Source organism: Pipra filicauda, unplaced genomic scaffold (genome assembly GCF_003945595.2).
Source record: "Pipra filicauda isolate LSUMZ 115617 unplaced genomic scaffold, ASM394559v2 scaffold269_size1075953_pilon, whole genome shotgun sequence".
Classification (NCBI taxonomy): domain Eukaryota; kingdom Metazoa; phylum Chordata; class Aves; order Passeriformes; family Pipridae; genus Pipra; species Pipra filicauda.
Window position 1 is genome coordinate 941754 of NW_024104386.1, and position 22139 is coordinate 963892.

Below are 22139 nucleotides of genomic sequence, written 5' to 3' on the forward strand. Positions count from 1 at the left end.
TATCGAGACAAAAATCTGCTCTAGGAACATCCACGGAGCCAAAACTACACATTTGGAACGTTTTGCAAGTACACAGATATGGAAACAGCTCTCTAATCATCCACAAAACGTCAAATTCCACATTGAACACTATGCAACGTAAAAAAAATCTTCATTTTTGCCTTTCCAACTTATATCACCAACTTAATTCAATTTTAAAATAAGAACTGCTCTCCAAACCATATATACTGATACTTAAGAGCCTTAATTGATTATTAGTACATGTTAAGAGACAGTGTAACAGTAAGTTAAAGCATTAAAATATTCCTAAATGCCCTAAGAACACACCTGGAATTACTCATTCTTTGCTAATTCTCACCCTGAACATCCATACTCTGATTGTCTAAGCCACAGAACGGAGACTAAGTTAACAGCAATTAAATATATTAAGTCTTCCACACCAAAAAATAATCAGTTAAACAGCTTTGGTAACCTAGTACATAGTTAGCTCTGTGTAAATATTTTGCAAACATCCCTTCACCAAAAAAAAAAAAAAAAAATCCCTAAAGACCATGTGTATATTTATATAATAATATACAGAGTTCCTGAGTAAATCGTTAGATCTGATTATTCAGAAGATTTGGCAAAATATTTAAACTTTATATTACTAAAATAGAATTTTAAATAAACATTCAATGAACACATCAAAATAAATACGGAATGTGTCTGAAAAAAAAAATTATAGTACCATGAACTTAATTACAAAATTATTGTTTGTTATTAAAATAAGTGCATACTATGTTATACAGTTACTGGTTTTTAACCCACTGAGGAACCAATAAATCTAATTTCTAATCCTGAGTGACAGTTTTCTATCACCTGCTGACGTGTACTCCAATGCAGTACACGCTGCAAAGCTACAAAATCACTTTTTAATGGAAATATTGAAGTGGACTGTGCTGTGGGAAAGCTCAGTTCACACTGGTTTTGCCAGAAACCGAACTGGCAGCACAGCTGCTGAAGCATCTCACACAACCAACGCTAAACACTGATTACTCTCCTCAAAATTGGTGATAACCTGGATGACCTGATTCCCGAAAACACAGGAGTGTGGATTGCTCCTGGCAGAGTGATGGGATGCAAACTACTCAGTGATCACTTTGGCTCTTAAAAGAACTATATTATGGTGCAAAAAAACCCCCGAAGAGCCCTGAATAATTATTAAGTACCTTTAAATGTGCTAAATTATCTCATTAACAAAAAAAAAATGGAGAATTAAGTTCTACCACACTCTCTGGTTTCTCAGGTGACTGAGACTCACAGAGCTTTGGAAAAGCACACAAGGGAATGCTCAGCTACTGTTTAGTTCCTCTTATCATCGAAATCCTTCCTGCAATACCAGCGACATTAAAACCGCATTAACACTGCAACAAGAAGTGTCTCCCAACACCAGAATCACAGTAACAGAACTGCAGCACTGACCAGGCACATGAATTAACCCTTTTGCTTTCTCACATCCCATCAAAACCCCCCTCCCAAGGTGCTGTGCAGGACCCCGAGTCCTTCCCTCCCCATCCTCGGCCTCTCCCCCTTTTGTCGCCGCTCTTATTCCCCCGTTATTCCACAATCCTCGCGGGTTCCTCGGGCTTTCCTTGCTCCACGCTGCTTTTTTCTTGTGTGCTTGTGCCTGGAGGAGAAAGCTCCTGCAACGCCCTTTGAACAGCTCCTTGTTTCTCTGGCCCAGCCGGAGGGTTTTTTTTCGGCAGAGTCATCTGTGCCGCGCACCAGAGCGCGGTGCGAGCCCGGCGCGTGGCACCAGCCAGAGCCCTGATGGCAGCTGCCAGAGCCAGGACATCTGCAACAAAAAACACCATCTTAAATCAGCGTGCAAGCCTGGAAATGTTAAAAAAAAAAAATAAAAATGGTTGGGCTCATCTCCTTAAGTGCGGTCAAGAAACAGCCGAGCTGTGTTGGTTGAACCCCATCGGCTGCGGTTCTTCTCTGTCAAAGGACAACGACAACACCTCACACTCATCGTGTCTGTGCAAAAAGTGCTAGTGGAGACTGGGCCAGCTGGTTGGTTGCAGGCAGTTTCTGGGTGGATCCCTCTCCCAGCAGGGAAGGACTGTCCCAAAGACCGGGAACACTCACTTTGGGACGGGTCAATAAAAGCGCTGAGATCCGGTCAAATGTGGAGATAAAATCCTAAAGTAGCTCCACAGGTGATTTGTTGCTTTGTAACTGGGAGTTCTGCAAGGTCAGGCACGAAACCTGCACGTTTCTACCCAGAACTGCTGATATTTTAACTCTTTAGACACTGATTGTTGACCAGATCTGGGACTAAGTGGATCGAGCTGCACTTGGACTTCTCTGGGAAGTTTAGGACGTGAGGGGGTCTCAAAATTTGTGACTCAACAAGAGGGACCAGCACCTTATGATACAACAATCCACTGTAACAGATGACAGAGCTGTTTAATTTAGAGGCTGTATTGGCAATAAATCTAACCATAATCATCCATGTAGCCACTGTGTCCTACTTCTCATGCCTGGCCTTCCTTCCACTACTCCTGACTTATGCTGGGGGTTAATGTCACATGACACAATTTTAGGAGTTATTTCAGGACTCAGTTTGCAAATAGGACTATCACTTAAATGATTTGACATCATGCTTGACACCTGAATTGCGAAAGAAAAACATTTTGACTCTCTTTAAAGTTTATCTTTCCCTTCTAACAAGGAAGAACTACCCTTTGCTGGAAGCCAAAAGGAACCTCTCTGTCCCCTCCACTGCAGCAGCAGGAAGTGCAACCCCTCTCTGGAAATAATTTTCTGAAGAAAAAGAAAGTTTTCTTTACCCCCCCAAACCCTAAATTCCTACATATATCACCTCTACTGCTGCTACAGATTCCTCTGGCTTTACTTCAACAGAATTTGGAATGTAATTTCTGGTGTATCTGTGATTTAGATAAGGTAGACAGACATAATTAATTAACACAACCCCAGCAAATTTATGTTTTTAATTAATTCTACTTGCTTAAAAACAAGTATATTTTTACTTTCAGGACACTGACTTATGGTTATATATAATAACACTGAATAGTTTTTACAGTTCTCTTAGTCAAGAGGAAAACGTTTCGAAGTGTTTAAACCAATAACAGAAAAATAAAAAAAAAACGCAACAGATCTCAAAGTAACTTAAAAAGTAACAAGTGTGTATTTACAAATCTTCTTTTGCTGGAGTGGCGAGAATTGCTGCATATTCCAAACTGACATGTTTTAAAACTGAGCATATTCACAATTAAATCTCTGCCAAAGGTTTTTTCGGACTCCAGGGATGAGGAGCAGGTACCTTTCTCGTGGCTAGACCGTGGCACTCCGTGTCTCTGGGGATTAGCAGCATTAACAATCTCATCCTTCCGACGGGCCCGTGTCCCATGGATGGCTTCCATGTGGTGTTCCAAGGCCGTGGATATGTTCCTGTGCACGGGGGCACCACGAAGCCTTTCCATCGTTCCTATCAATGCCACCACCTGCCAGGAAACACCAAAAATCGTTAAGTATTTATAAAAAAAAAATAATAAAAGCCTCCCTTACAACAAATATAAACCCCCTCCCAAGGAAGTGCAGGAATTGCAAGGCCCACCCTGGCTTGTTCCCGGGACTGGTCGACGATCAAACGATCCACCCGGGATGGGTTGGCAGGGAGTCGGGACACAGGGGCGTTGTTGGAGCTGGATGTGCACTTCCCTGGGAAGTGTCTTGCAAGGTCAGCTTCAGTCTGAAAGGAAAATGAATACCAAGTGTAAATGTTTGAAATCAGTACAGTATGACAATCCACTCTGGGGGGTGCTTAGAATTGTCAAGTACATTGGAAGTGCACTTCCCATCTCTGCTTTTGACTGCGTTGACTGGAAAATGTTTTCAAGTATCCTAGAATCTTAGAATGGTTTGGGCTGGAAGGGATCTTAATGATTATCCAGTTCCACCCCCTGCCATGGGCAGGGACACCTTCCACTAGCCCAGGTTGCTCCAACCTGGCCTTGGACACTTCCAGGGATGGGGCAGCCACAGTTTCTCTGGGCAACCTGTGCCAGGGCCTCCCCACCCTCACAGCCAAGAATTTCTTCCTAAATCTAATCTAACCCTTCCCTCTTTTGCTTTAAAGCCATTACCCCTTGTCCCATCACTCCATCCCTCGTCAAAAGTCCCTCTCCAGCTTCCTTGCAGGAATGCCTCCCTAATTTCAGCTCTCCCTCAGAGTACAATGCTCAGTGGCAGGGAGTCAGGCCACGGAGGTGTTATCTGAGCTGGATATGTGCTTTCCTGGGAAGTGAGAACCAAACCTGTACAACTTTATTTTAACCAACTTTGGACACAGACCCAGGCAAAGAAATTCTTGTGCAGCACCCAAGGAACAGGCACTTGAGGACGTGGTTTAGTGGTGAACATGGTGGTGCTGGTTGATGGTTGGACTTGATGATCTTAAAGATCTTTTCCAACCTTACTGATTCTGCAATTCTGTGAATTTAAACTCAGTGGCTCTCACTGCATCTCTCAAATGTCACATACTGTGATTATTAAAACAAAGGAACAGGTGATCACAGCAGCATAAATTGTATCTAAAGCTCATCAGGATTAAGTCAGATTTAACAAACTTATATCAGCTCTGAAAAATTATTAATACAGCTGCCAAACTCCCTGTTGAGAAAGACACTGGGCAAACCACTTCTGTAACACAGACAGCAACTAAACATCACCAAACCTATTTTTGGAGAGGAATTTTTTACACTTGGAGTAAAAAAAGATACAACCACAGTAGATTCCCTGTCTCATTTCTTCTTCAGTGTACAGTGGATACAGGAGAGAGGGCCCAGGTGCCACCGTGTAGTTCAAGGCAAGGTTAAGTCCACATTCCCACTGTGTACATTCCTACTGCAAATATGTGCTGAAGTCCTTTGCTTTTTGCTCTACTGACACTTCCATATTATTTAGTCTCTGCCCTCACCTAACATGGATTACATCTCATCTGAGAAGCCTGAAAGTCATCCAGAAAAAAAGGCAGATGGGAAAAGAGTCATGGATTCATATAACACCACCAGATATTTAAGAACCACAACTAATAAGTCATTAACTAATTGATCTGCACATTTAACAGTGCAGGCAACCTCAAATATAATAAAGGTGTCTGCAGGTGGAGTGTGTAACTACAAAAAGGACTGAGAAATCCCAAGCAGATCATTAGGATAAAACTGGATCTCATGGAACAGACCAGATCAAGTGAGTCAGTTAAATCCCTTTGATTATTAAGCACGTGGTATGAAGATAAACAATCTTCCTTTAATCATGAAATAAAAAAATAAGAGAGAAAAACTACGATTTGGTCTTCCCAAATGACTTAATTGACACAAATTCTGCCTGAGTAGGTTTGGAACAGCCTTCTTTACCACAACAGAAAGCAGAAGGGTTTCTGAAGACCCTGGAGTGGGAATCACCATCACCCTTTGCCACTTGTGGAGAATTCCTAGAAGACCAGACAGGCAGAGAGGATTCTTGTTTAGGGGCATCCATGAGAGAACAATATAAGCAGTTCTATTTACACCTCCAGAAGTCCATTAGCAAGGTCCCCTAATTGATGTGGGAAAGAAAAAGGTGCTCTCCAGAGGTCCAGTTTGGTCAGACATCTGTCTCCTTATCAGACCAGGAGTCTTCTCCAAAGTGGAAGAAATAGCCAGGCTCGGTGTACAATTAGGACAGGGATTACTGACAATTTAATTTCTGATGTCTGGCATGGAATTCAGAGATCTGACTCCTCTTGGGAAAGCACCTCCTGCTCCTTTATCATTCCCACTTATCAGCAGTGTGATCCCTCCCTGACAACAGTTCTTAGCAAGAGCATTTGAGGCAGGACAGTGATTGTAATAAGAAGAATATAAATTGTGCAATTTCCTTTGGGAGAGGGCACATCCACTCAAGACACCGTAGGTTTGCCCAGGATTAGTTGTTTAATTTTCTATATTACTAAACCCAAAGATTTAGTAAAATAAGAAACCAAAAGGGAAAGACACAAGTACAACATGGTCTCAAGTTGTGCCAGGGGAGGTTTAGGTTGGACATTAGAAAGAACTTTCCAGAGAGGGTGTTCAGCCACTGGAATGGGCTGCCCAGGGAGGGGGTGGATTCTCCATCCCTGGAGATTTTTAAAAAGAGACTGGATGTGGCATCAGTGCCATGGTCTGGGAACCACAGCGGGGTTGGATCAAGGGTTGGACTTGATGATCTCGGAGGTCCCTTCCAACCCAGCTGATTCTATGATTCTATGAACATTGACAGTAAAAAAAACCAAAACAACACAAAGCCAAAACAAATCAACAAAACAAAAAAAAAAAGCCAACCGAAGAAGAAACCCTAAGTTTTTTCTTCCTTCATGTGATTTAAAACCAGTCAAGTTCTTATCAGGAATAATTATCAGTTGGGTTTTACCTTCTTTCTCTCCTTCTCCAAAGCTCTCCACTGCTCGTAACACTCCTCCAGTCGGATGTGAAGCTCATTAGCAGGTCCACTGCGGTTCCTTGGGGGTCTGTACTTGTTAAACGGGGGTGGGAAGGCCACGTAGGGGGCAGCCACTTCCCCACAGAACAGGTCGTTGAGGAAGGGGCTCAGGGGGTTCAAGTCGTCGCAGTGAAAAAGGTCAACGAGTTCCGAGAAGGGGAACGGCGACGGGAGAAAACCCAAATTATTTGCAGATGGAAGCAGATGGTGATTAAACAGAGGCAGGCTGGGGTTCTGCTTAAAATCAGACATTAACGGGAAAGAAGGAAGAAAAGAAGGGTTGATGAAGTCTGACAGGCTGCCACCGTTCTGTTCGTGCTTTTTTGGGAACATACTGAAGGGAGGGCGGTTTGGGGCGGTACATCCCAAATGAGGAATCCAATTCCTTCTGCCTCTCCTGTCATCTTTACTGCAGTTTTCCTGGCTCTGCTTTTTTGGAAACCTGTGGTATTTCTCAGGGTCTTCACTTACAGCCTTCTGCTGCATCACCCAGTCAGATGAGGAATCAACAGGGAATTTATGGTACGGCCCCTCCTTATTAGTCAATGAATCCTGCTGGGATTGCCCGACGGGTTTCACTTGCTTCTGGTTTTCTGAGGTGAAATTAGAAAGCCCCAAGTTATCAGAAAAACCATTTGATATTTGTAACCTTCCATCTTTCCTGGGAGGGAGGACAGGTAGGAGCTGTGAGTAGTAAGAGGACTGATGGGTGGGAGAACCCCCAGACACGGTTGAAACCCCTGAAGACGACTGTGGACTTGTGACCTGTTTTCCGTAGGGAATATCCAATCCAGCTGCCAGACCTTTCCCATCCAGCCACGCACACCCATGGTATGATGAATAGCTCCCGTTCTGCACAACGTTTTTCACAGATAAATCACACTCAGCTACTTTCGGAGAGAATTCTTTCAGGCCAACATTAATCTTACATTCATTATTATTAAAAGCACTCCCCAAAGGAAAGCCACAATGGCCGTTTTGCACGTGGGTTTCCTGGGGTTTCCTGGCTGTTTCTCCAGGGAATTTATCTTCATTAGGGGCTTGGTTGAAAAAATATAGTGATGGATGGAGAGCTGACTGCAGTTTGTGAGCAGATCCAACGTTTTCATATCTTTTAGGAAGCCAGTGGTTGTCCTGGGATACTTTATCCCAAGAGTTATCAAAGGGCTGCTTGCAAAGATCAGGGGAACACTTAGTTTGTTCTTGAGCATAATTTTTCAGGGCTTTTCCTCTTGCCCTTTCACTTTTCCAGTACTCCTTCTGAGCATTAGTGCCTTCTTTCAGCCTGCCCTGAGAAGAAAAAGGGCCAAAATTGGAGCCGAATTTTTCGTGGTCCCCATTGAGCCTCACGTGGTCGTAGCTGCACAGATGCTGATTAAAGTTCACCCCGTGAAATGAAAACCCTTCCTGGGGAATCCTGTTGTTATTATTGTTTTGCAAGGAGGAATTTTCAGGGTAGCTGTTGCTCAGGGCGCCGTCGGGCTGAGGGCGAGGGCCGGGTGGGGAAAGCCAAGACTCGATGAGCTGGAGATCTTCCAAACCTCTGGGCAGCATCTCCACATCAGGAGGCTTCTGCAGCTGCTCCTGGTGGCAGCTCTGTGTCCTCCCCACCAGGCTTGGGAAATCCCTGCTTTCCACAGGGTGCTTGGCTGGGAATCCCCCGTTGCTTCCCAGGTCAGGCGTCCACATGGGGGGAAACAACCTTGAAAGAGAATTCCTGTAGCAGAGTTAAACATTTTATCTTTATCTATTTAATTTATTTATTTAATTATTTAAAACATTTCTTGCATTACACACCATGGTTATTCCCCTCCACTACACACCTTTCCCATCACATTGTTGACCAACCATCCCCAGCTCTCCTCAAGAAAAAAAATAAAGGAGAGGAATATTCCCACTGCAGTTGAGGAAATGAGGTTTGTGAAATCTGACTACCAACACTGTTCTCTGCTGTTTATAATACATGTATTCAAAACTGCAGAGCTTATTTGGATTTATTAAATATTTTATATTCCCCTGCATTCAGTCAACTCCCCACTGGTTAAAATTAATCATATTTTTTCCCCTCCCCAAATGCTGTAAAGCTGATGGAAGACCTTGGACAATTTGCATTTCTAACAGTTTATTGCCTTTTTTTTTTACTGGCAAGTAAAAACACTTCCACATTTTAAGGGAATTTATAAGACCTTCATTACTGAACTCTGAAATAATTAAAAATGGGTATCACATCTATGTGACAATGGGCATAAAAAAAAACCACAGAAATTTTAAGAGCTTTCAGAACAAACTTACCAATCTGTAACTGGTTCAGGCTTGTTTGGCTCCTCCAAAATGCTTGACACCAGCCCAAACATATCAGGGCCATTGCCAGAATAAGAAAGATTTATTGGTGCCCTAAAAACAAACAAACAAATAAATAAAAGCTTAGACAAATAAGTCTTTTTTCCTCCTAAACAAATCAGGCAAAAGGAAAAGCAAAGGATAAAACCTTTAATTTATTCTAGCAGCATCAGCTAGTTTGAAATTTGGATTTAATGTACTCTCAGCATCCACACACAGAAATCTTTTCCTGTATCTGTGAATTCTACAGCCTAAGAGGAATAGAACAATTTCTTTGACTTCTTGCTTCCCAAGCTGTCAAGTGAAGAGATTGGAGCAGCAAGAGATTCTCCTCTCTTTCCAAGAAACAACTATTCCACAGACATTCCTTCAAACCTTGACTGTCTTGTTGAGAGGATAAATACGATCAACCTTCTCAAAGTCTTGGGGATTGTAATTTATCTACTTCTGCAATTCAAGAACTATTATTTTAATCTCAAAAAAAATGAAGTTATACTTAAGTTGAACCACTTTTTAACGCCTTGTTAGAGATAACTTTATCAGGAATATTTACTAAAGCTATAATAAACACCAGAGGTGTTCAACCATCACCAGTTTTACACAAGCCCAACTTTTACCTCAGGTGCAAAGTGAGGTCTTTAAGAGCTGCCTGTGCTGACACCTGCCCCTTACTCAGAAATTAATTAAAAGATAACACTGTAAGATCTCCTTCCCTGTGACACACATTGGTTTGCTTTACTAAAGTTCACTCAAAAGCTTCTTGTGGCTCAGCTGATCCCTCTCAGTGTCCCTGCAGGTCTCCCATTCTTCCCTGGTGTCAGCTCATCCCAACTACATCATCTGCTAATGCTGCCACACAATTACTCACTAATTTTGCTGATTAACAGAGACCACTATTAAGACAAATCACTTTGTTAATCTCCTGCTACAATAAAAATAAGCCACTTATTCCTTACTGGCTTTTAAATACTCATTATATTTTGAATTTACCTACCTCTTACCTCATGACCACTCAGTTCCCTCTGGAAGGGATCTGGTCTGAGTGATTTTATTTAAGACATACAGAAGTGCAAAGACTCTTGAAAGTGTTTTATAAACATAAACCTTTTATTTGATGAGAATCTCTTCTGTGTCTTTGTGAGAAATAGCAAACTTCTCTCTTTTTCTTTTTTTCCTAAAGGAGACCTCAAGGAATACTGAATATCTGCACATTCAGAATGGGTGTAGACATGGATTATCACTCACAGACAAGTACCATTTAATTTAATTCCTTTTTTTAAAAAAAAAAAAAAAAGCTACCTTGCAATAATCTAAAGGCTGCCTTTTAAGAAAATATTGAATATTTTAATTAGAGGATTGTCACTGTGCTTAAACCTAACACTTAAAGCTTAAACTGTGACACCTTCCAGGGAAGACTGGGGAAAAAAAATAGCTTTTCTGCATTATATATGTGTCTTCCTTAATTGTTACCTTTCAGCACCTTGTGACCTGGTGGATTCCTCTTTCTCCCCATCTCAAATTTCATCTTATTAGGAAAACAATTTAAAAAAAAGCACTGAGGTACTAGAAATACTCACTAGAAAGGCATCACCTAAGTGCCAAAAGCTGCTGTGCCAGTCTGCACCAACCTACCCCCCAAAAAAGAGTATTATATTGCCATCATTTGGCATAAAGAAGGAAAGGGGGGGGGGAAGCCCAATATAAAAAACACTGTTTATGCATTTCTGAGGCTGGAATAGTTTCAATGTGACAATTTTAACTGCTGTCCACAAGCCATGAAATGATCAGGGTGAACGAGAGAACGCGATCTTATTCAGTAAGGCTGTGTTGCTCCCGTCGGTTCACTTCCGCCTATCTCCCACTCTTTCCCGCTTTCTTACGCTACTCCATCTACCGCTCCGGGACTGCCTATTCCTACTGTTCCTTACCCCTCTCTTTTTCTTCCTCTTGAGAGATTAAAAAAAAAAAAAAAAAGGAGTTTTATTTGCTCTCCACTCCCAGGGAAGCTTTCAAACCCCTGTCCAGCCTTCTCTGCACCATTAATAATTTCACTGCATTAAGTTGGTGGATCAGAAGAGCCTCCAACACCAACAGCTGGACAGAGTAAACTTCTCCATAAAAATGTTTCATGATTCAAGTACCAAAAGACCTTTTGCATTCATTCAACATCCAGAAGTGCAAAATGATTGTTTTTAACATAAAATCAAACTTGAGTGCATTATATCAAGGGCACAACAAGCCAGTGGGCTGATATATTTTCAGGAGGAGCTGGTACCATATTTATGCTTCCCAGCAGCACAGGTACCACTTACACTTGACTTGTTTCTAGCACTCTTCATGTTCCAGGAAATAATCTGCATTATCAAGCATGAAATCACAATCTGTGGTACTGAGGGGTGGGAGGCACTGAGAGTGAGTGGGATTTTCCTTAAGGAGTTTTCAGTGGCATGCAGGAGTTTCCCCATTTTGTTCCCTAAATGTGGTATTCTTTTCCAAATTTTTCAGATGCTTTTACAGGTAAACACACATTTATATGCACACCTTTTTTTTTCCCCCACAACCTCTATAATAACTTTAACACAGCAAAGAAAACTCATTGAGTTTTTAGTTATCCCATAAACTCTCCCTAAAAAAAAAGACCCGGAATCCCGTTTGTTCTGCTCCATGACAATCCCAGTGTTCCAGATTCCAGCAGGAATGCTCATACCTTTTCTTTGTGCAGTCCTGAAAAGCAGTTTTTGAGCCAATCTCCTCCCCACATCCCGACCAGTCGCTGCACAGCCGGGAAGATTCCAGGGGTGGGGGGGTATCGGGAACTGCTCCCAGTAAGGGGGAAAATAACTGAGTGTCCATTGTTTGGTTCTTGCTATTTACCTGTGTTGGAAAGAGAAGGGAATATTTTTATTACTGCACATTTCTGTAAATGAGCAGCGAAGGCAACACAGCAAAGCCTTTACTTTTATTTCTTGAACCAAATAATTGTTTAGGAAAACGAAGCACCGCCGTGATAAAAGGATAAAGTCTAAATCACATTCCCTCCCTTGCCTTAAATTAGTTCAAAGCTCTGTTTGTCTTCTAAAAACGTGTGTGTCTTCTAAAAATAAATATGTAAGTAACAAAAATGACTTACTACAGAATAACAGGAATTCTCCACAGATTTCACATTGTAGGTGTTGGGGTGTCACGTTCACCAGAACCTTCTGTTCTATATGGCTGGAAATGCACATGGCACAGGCAAACACATTCCCTCTGGAAAACAAAGGGAAGGGCAATTATCCCACTTATATCCCTGAAAACACAAACTATTCCAACAAAGAGGACAGCAGGGAGGGACATCTGTAAACTCCACAGAGCCACGGGTGGGTAAAAAAGAGTAACTTGGCTTTAAGTGCTGCTCCAGAATTATTACAAATAAATTATTTATTCAAATGTTATTTATGCCAAGAAAGGTAGGAGCAGATGACAGTTGAGGTCACTTCCAACCTGGAATTCTGTGAATTTAGGGGCTTTTTTTTTTTTGCTTCGTACAAATCATTGGTCAAACTTTGGTTTAGTGGAAGCTTTCGTGGACTGGGAAGATCTCCCTGGGTATTGTTTGAAGAGGTAGTAAAGAAATATTCCCTAGCCACAGGCAGAACAATCCTTTAGGGAATTTTTTTGAATGAAAAAAAAAAGTTTCCACTGAGGGGTCATCACTTTCTATAAACTGATCTTACACATCCAAACAAATCCTTATTAAATAACAGAATTAGAGGTACTAGAACGTTGTAGAGGCTGCACAGATACTCTGCAAAATTCCATGCAAACACACTATTCATATTTATATCATTTTATATCGATTTATATCGATTTATATCATTAAATAACAGAAAATAATGACTTCCTGGCCCAGGGACCAAGTGGCACCACAGAGCTCGAGTCACACGGGTCGATTCTGACCCCGCAGAAGAAGAGGAGGGTGGGACCCACATTTTGTGCTCCAAATGACTCCTGAATCCCACAAAAGTAACATTTTGGAAAGCAGCAGCTGACCAAGGCTGAAATTCCAGGAAAAATTTATCAGCATCAACAACCACAGGCCAATGCCCGAGCCCTGGTCTTGTTTGGACTAAAAGGGAGCAACACACAGAGATAAATTCTGCTCCTTGGCGAGGGCATAAAATATTCCTGCATGGATTAAAAATAGGATCTGTAAGGAATGGGTTTATCTTTTATTTTCAGAGCCATTAATCACTGCTAATGTGAGTTGTGCAGGACAGTGTGTCTAAAGATCAGGAGACGAGGTACTTCGTGTACCCGAGATACAGCCTTGGCACTCCCAAAACAGCAGAGCTTGTCCTTCCACCCAGTTGAACACAAGTTCTCCTCCGGGATTTACAGGAGAACTAACAACAAGTTACAGTAAAAACACGCTCAGAATTTCAGCATTATTAAAAAAAAACCACAACAAACAAAACGCTGCCTCGGAAAAAAAAAAAAAAATTAGAAAAAAAAAAATCAAATTATGACAATTACAGTCTTCAGCAGGGCTTTTATTTTATCCTTTCCACCCTGCAAATCCTGGGAAAGCTGCTGCTCTCACTAAATTATCTCTCAAAACAATAACAAAAAACCCCCTAAAACCCAGGTAGGTTATCAGGATGGACTTTTTTTTTTTTCTTTCAAAGCATAACAAGACACAGCTTCTGTTTGCTCCTGAAAAATAAAAAGTGTGCATGTACTAAACTCTCTCCCTGTGTATGAAACTGGACACGCTTTTTCCCGAGACATCCAACATTTATTAGTCACATCTTGAAATGCACACAGGGGGCTTTCAACCTCTGCGAGCAGCTCATCACAACAGAGGAGTGAGCAAACACAAATATTTACCAAACACAGTCACTATTTCCAAAAGCATCAGGCAGCTCTTTAGCATTTAGAAACTGTCCCGAAGTTTCTTTTGTTTGAGGAGAAATTAAACGAGGAGAACTTTCTTTGTCAGTAAAATGTTAAATATTTTCAGTATAAACGTGTATGAAACTAAAAAGAATCAAAGCTATTAGACAACAACACTGTTGTATCTGTGACAGGAAAAAGGAGAGATTTAGATTAAAGAAGAAATTGTTCCCTGTGAGGGTGGGGAGGCCCTGGCACAGGTTGCCCAGAGAAGCTGTGGCTGCTCCATCCCTGGAAGTGTCCAAGGTCAGGTTGGACTTGTCTTGGAGCAACCTGGGCTAGTGGAAGGTGTCCCTGCCCATGGCAGGGGGTGGGAACTGGAAGAGGTTTAAGGTCCCTTCCAACCCAAACCATCCTGGGACTCCCCAAGTCCTGTGTTCCCCCGCACACCAACTCACTTTTTGTCACCTGGCTCCTTTGTGCTTCCCCTTTGTCCCGAGGATTTGCTGCTGTTACACAGGTGGATTCACTGCTCCTGCACCTTGAGCAGAGCTGTTACTCCCCCACTGCTCCTCCTGCCCAGTCCATTCCCTCCAGTCCCCAATCCTACCAAGCTAGAACAGCTGCCAGGCATCCAGAGGCAGATGGACCCACAGATCTCAGGAAGGGACATGATAAACGTCCTGTCACTTGTACCTGGAACAGAGAATCCTGCATGGCAGACATCTGGGAACAGCTGCTGTTGGAAGGGACCTTTGGAGTCAATGCCCTGCCACAGAGCAGGTGGTTCAGGACCTTGTGCAGTGCCAAGGATGAACAGGACAGAAGACACAGAGCAGTGCCAGTGTCCCCCCACGGGACCCTCTGCCACAGAGAGGAGACAAATCCTCCACACAGAGGTTTCTGCCTCACCAGCACTGCCTGAGGTGGGATAAATATGGGAAGAAATCACTTTCATTGACAGAGTCCCACGTGAACAAGCTCTTCGTTTTCCAAAAAGCTAAAAACTGATTTACATCTTGTGCAAATCCTCTGTCTGAAGAGGATCCACAGCTCTGTGCATACAGGAGACTCATGTGTTGTTTCTCATTACTGGAAATGTTTTGTTCCTAGTCCTGTCCAGCAAAGTCCTGGGAACAGTTCAAGGCTGCAACTGCTCTTGTGAGATGGCAATGGCTGCTGAGAGGGCACCAAAGGCTCCCCTCAGGCAGACTGGAAGGAGTTTTAGGAATTTTCATAGAGACTACTAAGTGATGCCACTGTTACTGAGATCTGGGGAACCTCATGGAAACCAGAATAGTCTGTGTTGGAAGGGACCTTAAGGAGCATCTCATTACAAACCTTGCCATGGGTAAGGACACCTTCCACTAGCCCAAGCCCCATCCAGCCAGATCTTGGACACTTCCAGGGATCCAGGGGCAGCCACAGCTTCTCTGGGCAACCTTTGCCAGGGCCTCACCACCCTCACAGGGAAGAATTTATTCCTGTTTAGAGGTAAGAGCAGTTTATGGCTCATATCAGACTAACAGTTCTTTGAAAGGATATGTTATAAGCTGAAAAATTATGTAATCACAGCTAAATATTTGCTTCATGATACAATTAGAAGAAGTTACTTCCATTGACATAAAATCCCACCTGACAAAGTTCCTGATTTTCCAAAAAGCATTCAGGCTAAATCAGCAAAAAGCCTTTTTACAGCCAGTTATCCCAAAACTGCAGGAACTCCCTGCTACAGAGCATTGCTCAACAATGCTTTTATAAACATCCCTGGTAACAACATTAAACAACAGCACTGCACAGTGTTGTTACATTTACATTGTGTGTTCTACTCTGATTTCTTGGCAGGATAAATATTTCCTGTTTATTTCTGCTGTACCTCACCAAGAAAAAGAAAACAGAAGAAAAAGCACTGTTTGGGGTTGGGTTTTGGTGTTTTGGTTGGTTTTTTGTTTGGTTGGGGTTTTTTGTTTTGGTTTGTTTGTTTTTTTAAGATTTCTAAGAGCTCCTACCTACAGCCTTCTTAATCTATAGCACACTGGGACTGGTGAACTCAGGATGTGCTGCCAGCAATTCTCTGAAACTACTGGGTAAAAAAAGGGAAAAAAAATCAGAATTCCATACATTGCTTTCTTGGGTTACCCAGGAAATGAACCAGCAGAAGTAAACAGGCAACAGGGACATGTAAAAAAAAAAAACAAACTCGGGGAGAAAAATAGGTCAGTTATTCAGATATCTCCTAATGTCAGAGATAAACCCATAAAAATGGCAGATTACTGAAGACTTCCTTCTAAATCCCAGTTTCACATCATCAAAAAGGCTTTTTGCAGCAGCAAAGGGAAACGTTCCTTTTTAGCAGTCAAAGAATTAAGAAGCTTTTTTCCCCCGAGGAGAAAGAATCAAGTCTAAAACACCTCTTAAACAGTTGGGGCAAAAGCCCATAAAAAAAGCACCATTTAAGGGTGTGAGGAACTAAGTATATTTATGAGATGCTTGTTCAATATAAGGGATCTATTGCCTAGTCACCATTAAGAGCACTAATGGGCCATTTGTTTTAACAAAAGCACCTAAAAACATTCATTAAATACAAAGTTTGTGGGTTGTTTTTTTTTTTTTTTTTTTTTTGGTTCAGAGAAACTTCCAGCAGTTGTTCTTCGTGGTAAGTCTCACAAATGCCTTTGAGAAGAGGAGTGTGTGAGGATCTGCTGAATTCCATGAAAAGAGGATCCCTCCCTTGTCCTGACACAGTGAAACTGTGATGTGACAATCCCTTCGGGTGTCGAGGGGTTTTTGTTATGTGGTTATTCACTACGAAACAAACACATCACCTCAGTTTTTCTTTCTGTTCACCTAAGCAAATTCACTTTTTGGACTCACCTGTGGCTTGCACCGAGCAGGGGTGGCACTTTGACCACGTCCTTGTTATCAGCACACAGCTTCTCCTCTCTGCAGAGTGCAGCATTGCTGTGCAAGCTGAAATTTAGATCCTTATGGACTGACTCAGCCTGTTTAAAAGCAATTACAAGAAAAAAAAAAAAAGCAATTACCAGATCTGCCAAAGTCGTACTTATGCATGAAAACTCATCTCTAGCTTCCCCTCATGGTTCCTCCCAGCATCCCTCCCAAGTCACACAGCCACAGCTCCTCCAGGACCACCCACATCCAAGGCATTGGTGGAGCAATGATGATTTATTTCTGTGAGATCCCACAGGACACAAGAGCTCAGCAGGGACAGAGCTGCTGACCCCAAATCACAGGGAGCCCTGGAAAGGGCAGGACAGCAGCACCAAGGATCATGCAGGCAGAGGGCTATGGCCTGACAGCTCTGCTCTCTCCAACTTTATCCCGTCGGATCAAGGTCCATCCCGCAGCTCCACGTCCACCACTCCAGCACACACAGTCACCCCGTGACCTGCTCACACCTGCCACAGAACTGAACATCCGTCCCCATCACCTGACAGGACACCTGGGAATGCAGATATTTGGGAATGCAGCACCTCAAGGGCTCCATCCCATCTTCAGGCTCAGGGTCTGCCCATGGCAGAGGCCAGGCTGGCTCCTGCCACACACACACTGTCATCCAAATCCAGGTGGGATGTAAGCCCAGCCCCTCGGGACAACACTGACATTGAGGGGCTGGAGCGTGTCCAGGAAAGGGAACAGAGCTGGAGAAGGGTCTGGAGCAGCAGGAGCAGCTGAGGGAACTGGGGGGGCTCAGCCTGCAGAAAAGGAGGCTCAGGGGGGACCTTCTGGCTCTGCAACTCCCTGACAGGAGGGGGGAGCTGGGTGGGGGTCGGGCTCTGCTCCCAAGTAATTAGCAACAGGATGAGATGAAACAGCCTCAAATTGTGCCAGGGAAGGTTCAGTTTGGATATTAGGAAAATTTCTCCACTGGAAAGGTGGTCAGGTGTTGGAAGGGGCTGCCCAGGGCAGTGGTGGAGTCACCATCCCTGGTAATGTCCAGAAGGCTTTTGGATGTGGCACTTGGGGACATGGTTTAGTGGTGAACCGGGTAGTGCCAGGGTCAGAGTTGGGCTTGATGATCTCAGAGGTCCTTTCCAACCTAAATCACAGCAAAACAATGTCCCAGGTCAGCAATCAATGCACTGCACAAAAGTAAGGCCTCATCTTCACTGGCACAAAGCTTTGGCTGGGGGAAGGGCTGCTCTTATGATTAAGATAAATTAAGATAAAGTGTGCAACCATCACATTATGATAAATCCTCAAAACCTGACCAAGCACCTGCTCCTGTCCTAAAGTAATAGGATGACGTCAGACTACACCCACATCCCACTGTGGATGACCTACTCTCACTTTAAGAGTGGGTTTAATGATTTTAAATGAGTTTCACAAAGCACTAACTGACACCTGAAAGCCCAAACAGCAATCCATTGACATCTCTAAACAGGAACTACTTGAAATCATGGGAAACCTCCAAAGCATGGCAGGTGCTGCAATTTGGCTTCACAACCTACAAAAGAGTCCCAACAAAGCCTAAAATGTACCCAGGTGTTCAAAACAGGTCTGCCCATCACACCCTCCTTCAGAAAAGTGGGGTTTTCAATGGCAACTGTCTGTGGTTGCCACTTTGTTTTTAGGGGTTGATACAAGCACGAGCTTCTTGCACTGCTCATAAATAATTAATTCCTGAAAAGGCCCCGTTGGGTACCTTCAGGATATGAGGGTGTCACATTAAAGCTTTGGCAGAAGCCAATGTTTTACCTAAAGCAGCACTGCCAGCTTGCATTGTTACACTGACAAATTAGAAAAAAAAAATGTTTTCACTGAGTGCTTTAATATCATGTCCTGAACTTACAAATGGTTTTAAGTTTATTTCCTACTGACAGTCCTCAAAAAGAGCAATGCCCACAGCACACCACCAGAAGTGCTCCATCAGCAGGGAAATGGGATGAACGGCCGCCGGATGATGCTCATTCCCTATCCCAAGTTCATTGTGACAGCAACAGTTTCCTCACCACACCCTCTCAGTCTCCCTGGAAATCCCCAAGTCCTCCCCTTCTCATCCCAAGGGTGTCCAGCTCACCCTGTAAGGTGACAGGATAAGCAGCACTGAGTCTGATGGATGGTTCAAAGCTCACTGGGGCAATGACATTCCTTGACAACACATCCCAAAGAAACACAGTCCTCCTAATCTTCAGAGTGCAATGTCCACTCACCTTCCCATCAACACTTTAAAACTAACACCAGAAACTTCAAATGAACCTTATAAACAGCATCTGTAGGGTCACCCCACTGATTTTGGTGCCTCCTGATCCACATATCCCAAACCTGGGTTAAAAGGGGTAACATTTCCCCTGTATATACACTTACAGACACACACACACACTTCCCACAATCTTTTAAATATCTAAGCCAAAAGTTTGCAATTCCATGTGCTGTGGTACATCTAATTCTCCAGATTAATTAAAAAAAAAAAAAAAGTGATTTTAAACAATACCTCAGTGTTTTAGGAAGATCATAAGGAAGGCCTAAAAACTTCCACCCACACTCCTGAGGGTTTGCAAGTTCCAGAATCAGGTTACGTGGGAAAACTGCTGTCAAGTCTCAAGACCCACATTTTTCCTTAACACACCTTTTTTTGGTTTATATTTAGGTTTATCTTTACAAAGCTAAAGTGGCAGAAAGTTTGTTGTGGAAGAGATTCCAATCTGCTCCCTGATTCCATCCCTGGAGTAGCACACTGGTACCTCTGTGAGGTTCTTTTTTCCCAAACCAGAAGAAAACCCCCAAAAAACAGAGCATTTCTGCAACATTTATATTAAAACCTTAAATTACAATGACAAGAAATTAAACAGAGTAAGGACTCAGGATGCAGATTTATCCACTGGGAACTGTGGATCTGTGCAATTATCACAACTTCAGTCTGCCCAAAATCAGTCATTTCAGAAATTCAAATTTGCAGCCTCCCCACTTCTTGCTTTATTGAAGAAAAAAAAAAAAAAAAAAAAAAGGACTAATTTGCCATTGGGTAGTTTAGAAACAAAGCCCTGCTCTGCAATTCATTTGAACTGTTTAAAAAGTTACTGATACTTGTTTTTAATGATAGATTTTTATAGCTCTGCACACTAACTGTCGTCCAGAGCCACAAGTACTCCAAACACTCAAGTTCCACCATTCCCAAGTACTTTTACATAGAAAAAATGACTGAAGCCCTTACTCTGGAGTTTCAGAGGATTTTATATTTTCTTCCAGGCTCCAAGGACACAAGAGAACTTAATGCCAGCTCCCTCTATAAATTCACCTTCACTCACAACTCCTACCACATATCACACTCCATTATCTCCTGGCAGTGCAGGGAAACACAAGGGGATACTAAACAAACAGGTAGAGAGTTTTTACTGAACTTCCCCTCACTTTAAAGCCAACTAATCCAAAGGCACCTTAAGTGCATGATTCGTAGATTATGTCCTGTGCTGTAAAACAGGATTACTTGCACTAATATAAACCTTTTTGTTTAGGGATATAAAATTCCAACTGAGGTCACAAAATATTTTTCCAGATTCACTACGACAGACGGACAACCCAGCACAGTTTAAACTCCACCAAACCAAAATGCCTTTCAAAACATATTTTAAACAAACGAAAATGCTGAAGTTATCCATTGGTGAGTGTGTAAAAACCACACTCTTAGAAGTTACAAACTGGCATGTGAGGCCAAATAAATAGAACTTTTTTTCCACCAGCTGCATGAGGATCAGGGTACACAATATATAGAGATCTGTATTTTAATTTCATTAGACTCCTGAGATTGGATATAAAGCCACTTTTCCCACTTGACCGGCTGCTCACTTAGTGATATTCAAGTACTAATAGGTGTCCTCAAAGATCGAAACTGTTTCTAAAAAAAAAAGTGAAAGAGGATCCATTACCTGCTTGAGAAGTTACTGTGTTTCTCAGAGAAAAGACTGACATCAAGTATTCCCACGTTTCCCATCCACTTTTTAAAAGTCTCCTTAGGAAACTCCGGTTGCCAACAGCAAGAGACGTTTGTGTTTAGAGAACTATGGGGGGTTTTCAGGCACCCGCAATCACAGAATCACTTGAAAGGCTGAGCAACTCTCAGGCGAGCAAGTCACGACTTTTACTTTAACCTACAAGCCAACATTACGGCGCAGAAATCACTCGGCCGCCTGAAATCCCAGCATCGCTCCAGGCTACACCCCCCCAGCATCTCTCTCCCGGAGAACAAACCTGCGGGCGAGAACCAACTTCCACCGAGACCAACCTGCGCAGCTGCTCCCGCCAGCCATTCCCTGCGCGGCGCCGGGAAGCGGAGCTGGCGCTGGAATGCGCCAGTTACTCCAACATAGTTACGCTCCAGCCTCGGTTACCACGCGCACCCCGTTGCCAGGCTGTGGGGAGCGTCTCTCCTCCACCCCTTGGAGCCGCAGGACAAGGGAAACAAGAGGATTTGGGGCTGGCACGGGAGCCTCGGAACCGCACCGGCACTGCGAGGAACGGCGCGGAATTCCCGCCCGGAACGTCTCCCGAGGGTTGGCTTTTTTTTTTTTCTCATCCAGGCGCCCTCTCCAAGTCCTCGGCGGCGGCTGAAATCCTCCCCCCCGCCAAAAGCGCGCCCGAGGCCCCGCGGCAGAAGGGGAAGAAACGCCGAGCTCACATTTTGGGTCCCCTCCGAGCCACGGGCCGGGTGATGTCAGCGCGGGGCCAGCGGGCGGGAGCACGATGGGAATTGTAGGCACAGCCCCGGGACCCACCGCCCTCAGCCGGGGGTCGATGGGCGCTGCCTGAGCCGCTGCGCTCGGTCGGGAAACGCTTCTCAGCTGGGAGGGAAGTGCGAGGGGGTGTTTGGGATGCGCCTTCTCCTTCCCAGTTAGCAGAAGTGATTTCTAAGTAATTATCCTCAGGTGATCACTATACTATATTTTATATTTCCTATTTTATATTTTATATTTCCTATTTTATATTTTATATTTCCTATTTTATATTTTACATTTTATATATTATTTTTATATTTCATATATTATTTTATATTTTTATATTATTTTTATTTTTATATATATTATTATATTATTTATATTATTATATTATATTTATTATAATATATTATATATATATTATATATATTATATATAATTTTTTTATTTTTCTACATAATATATAAATATTATTTATATATTTATGGTTTCGTATATTTCTATATTACTTATATATTTAAATACTATATAAAACTTATATATAATGCACATATATTTATATATTTATATTTTATTGTATATTTTATATTATAGATTCTATAATATATATTATGTATATTTTATAGATATTCTATAATATATATTATTTATATTTTATATTTTCTATTTCCTATTTCCTATTTTATATTTTACATTTTATATATTATTTTTATTTTTCTACAA

At 42.5% G+C, this 22139-nt stretch overlaps 1 protein-coding gene across 2 annotated transcripts; it reads right to left on the reverse strand.

Annotated features, from left to right (window-relative positions):
* Positions 1–519: 519 nt before the first annotated feature.
* On the reverse strand, positions 520–21377 carry LOC113999723. Of its 2 annotated transcripts, XM_027743357.2 has the most exons (9): positions 20987–21377; positions 16618–16745; positions 11999–12117; positions 11576–11742; positions 8821–8922; positions 6460–8245; positions 3623–3757; positions 3329–3509; positions 520–1834 (listed from the first exon to the last, which is right to left on the reverse strand). In XM_027743357.2, the coding sequence occupies exons 4-9, from the start codon at positions 11719–11721 to the stop codon at positions 1596–1598; spliced, it is 2589 nt and encodes an 862-aa protein (XP_027599158.1). In that variant the 5' UTR covers positions 11722–11742; positions 11999–12117; positions 16618–16745; positions 20987–21377; the 3' UTR covers positions 520–1595. The 2 variants fall into 2 exon arrangements, with proteins under 2 accessions (XP_027599158.1, XP_027599161.1); XM_027743360.2 differs by lacking the exons at positions 16618–16745; positions 20987–21377 and adding an exon at positions 15753–15783.
* Positions 21378–22139: the final 762 nt, after the last annotated feature.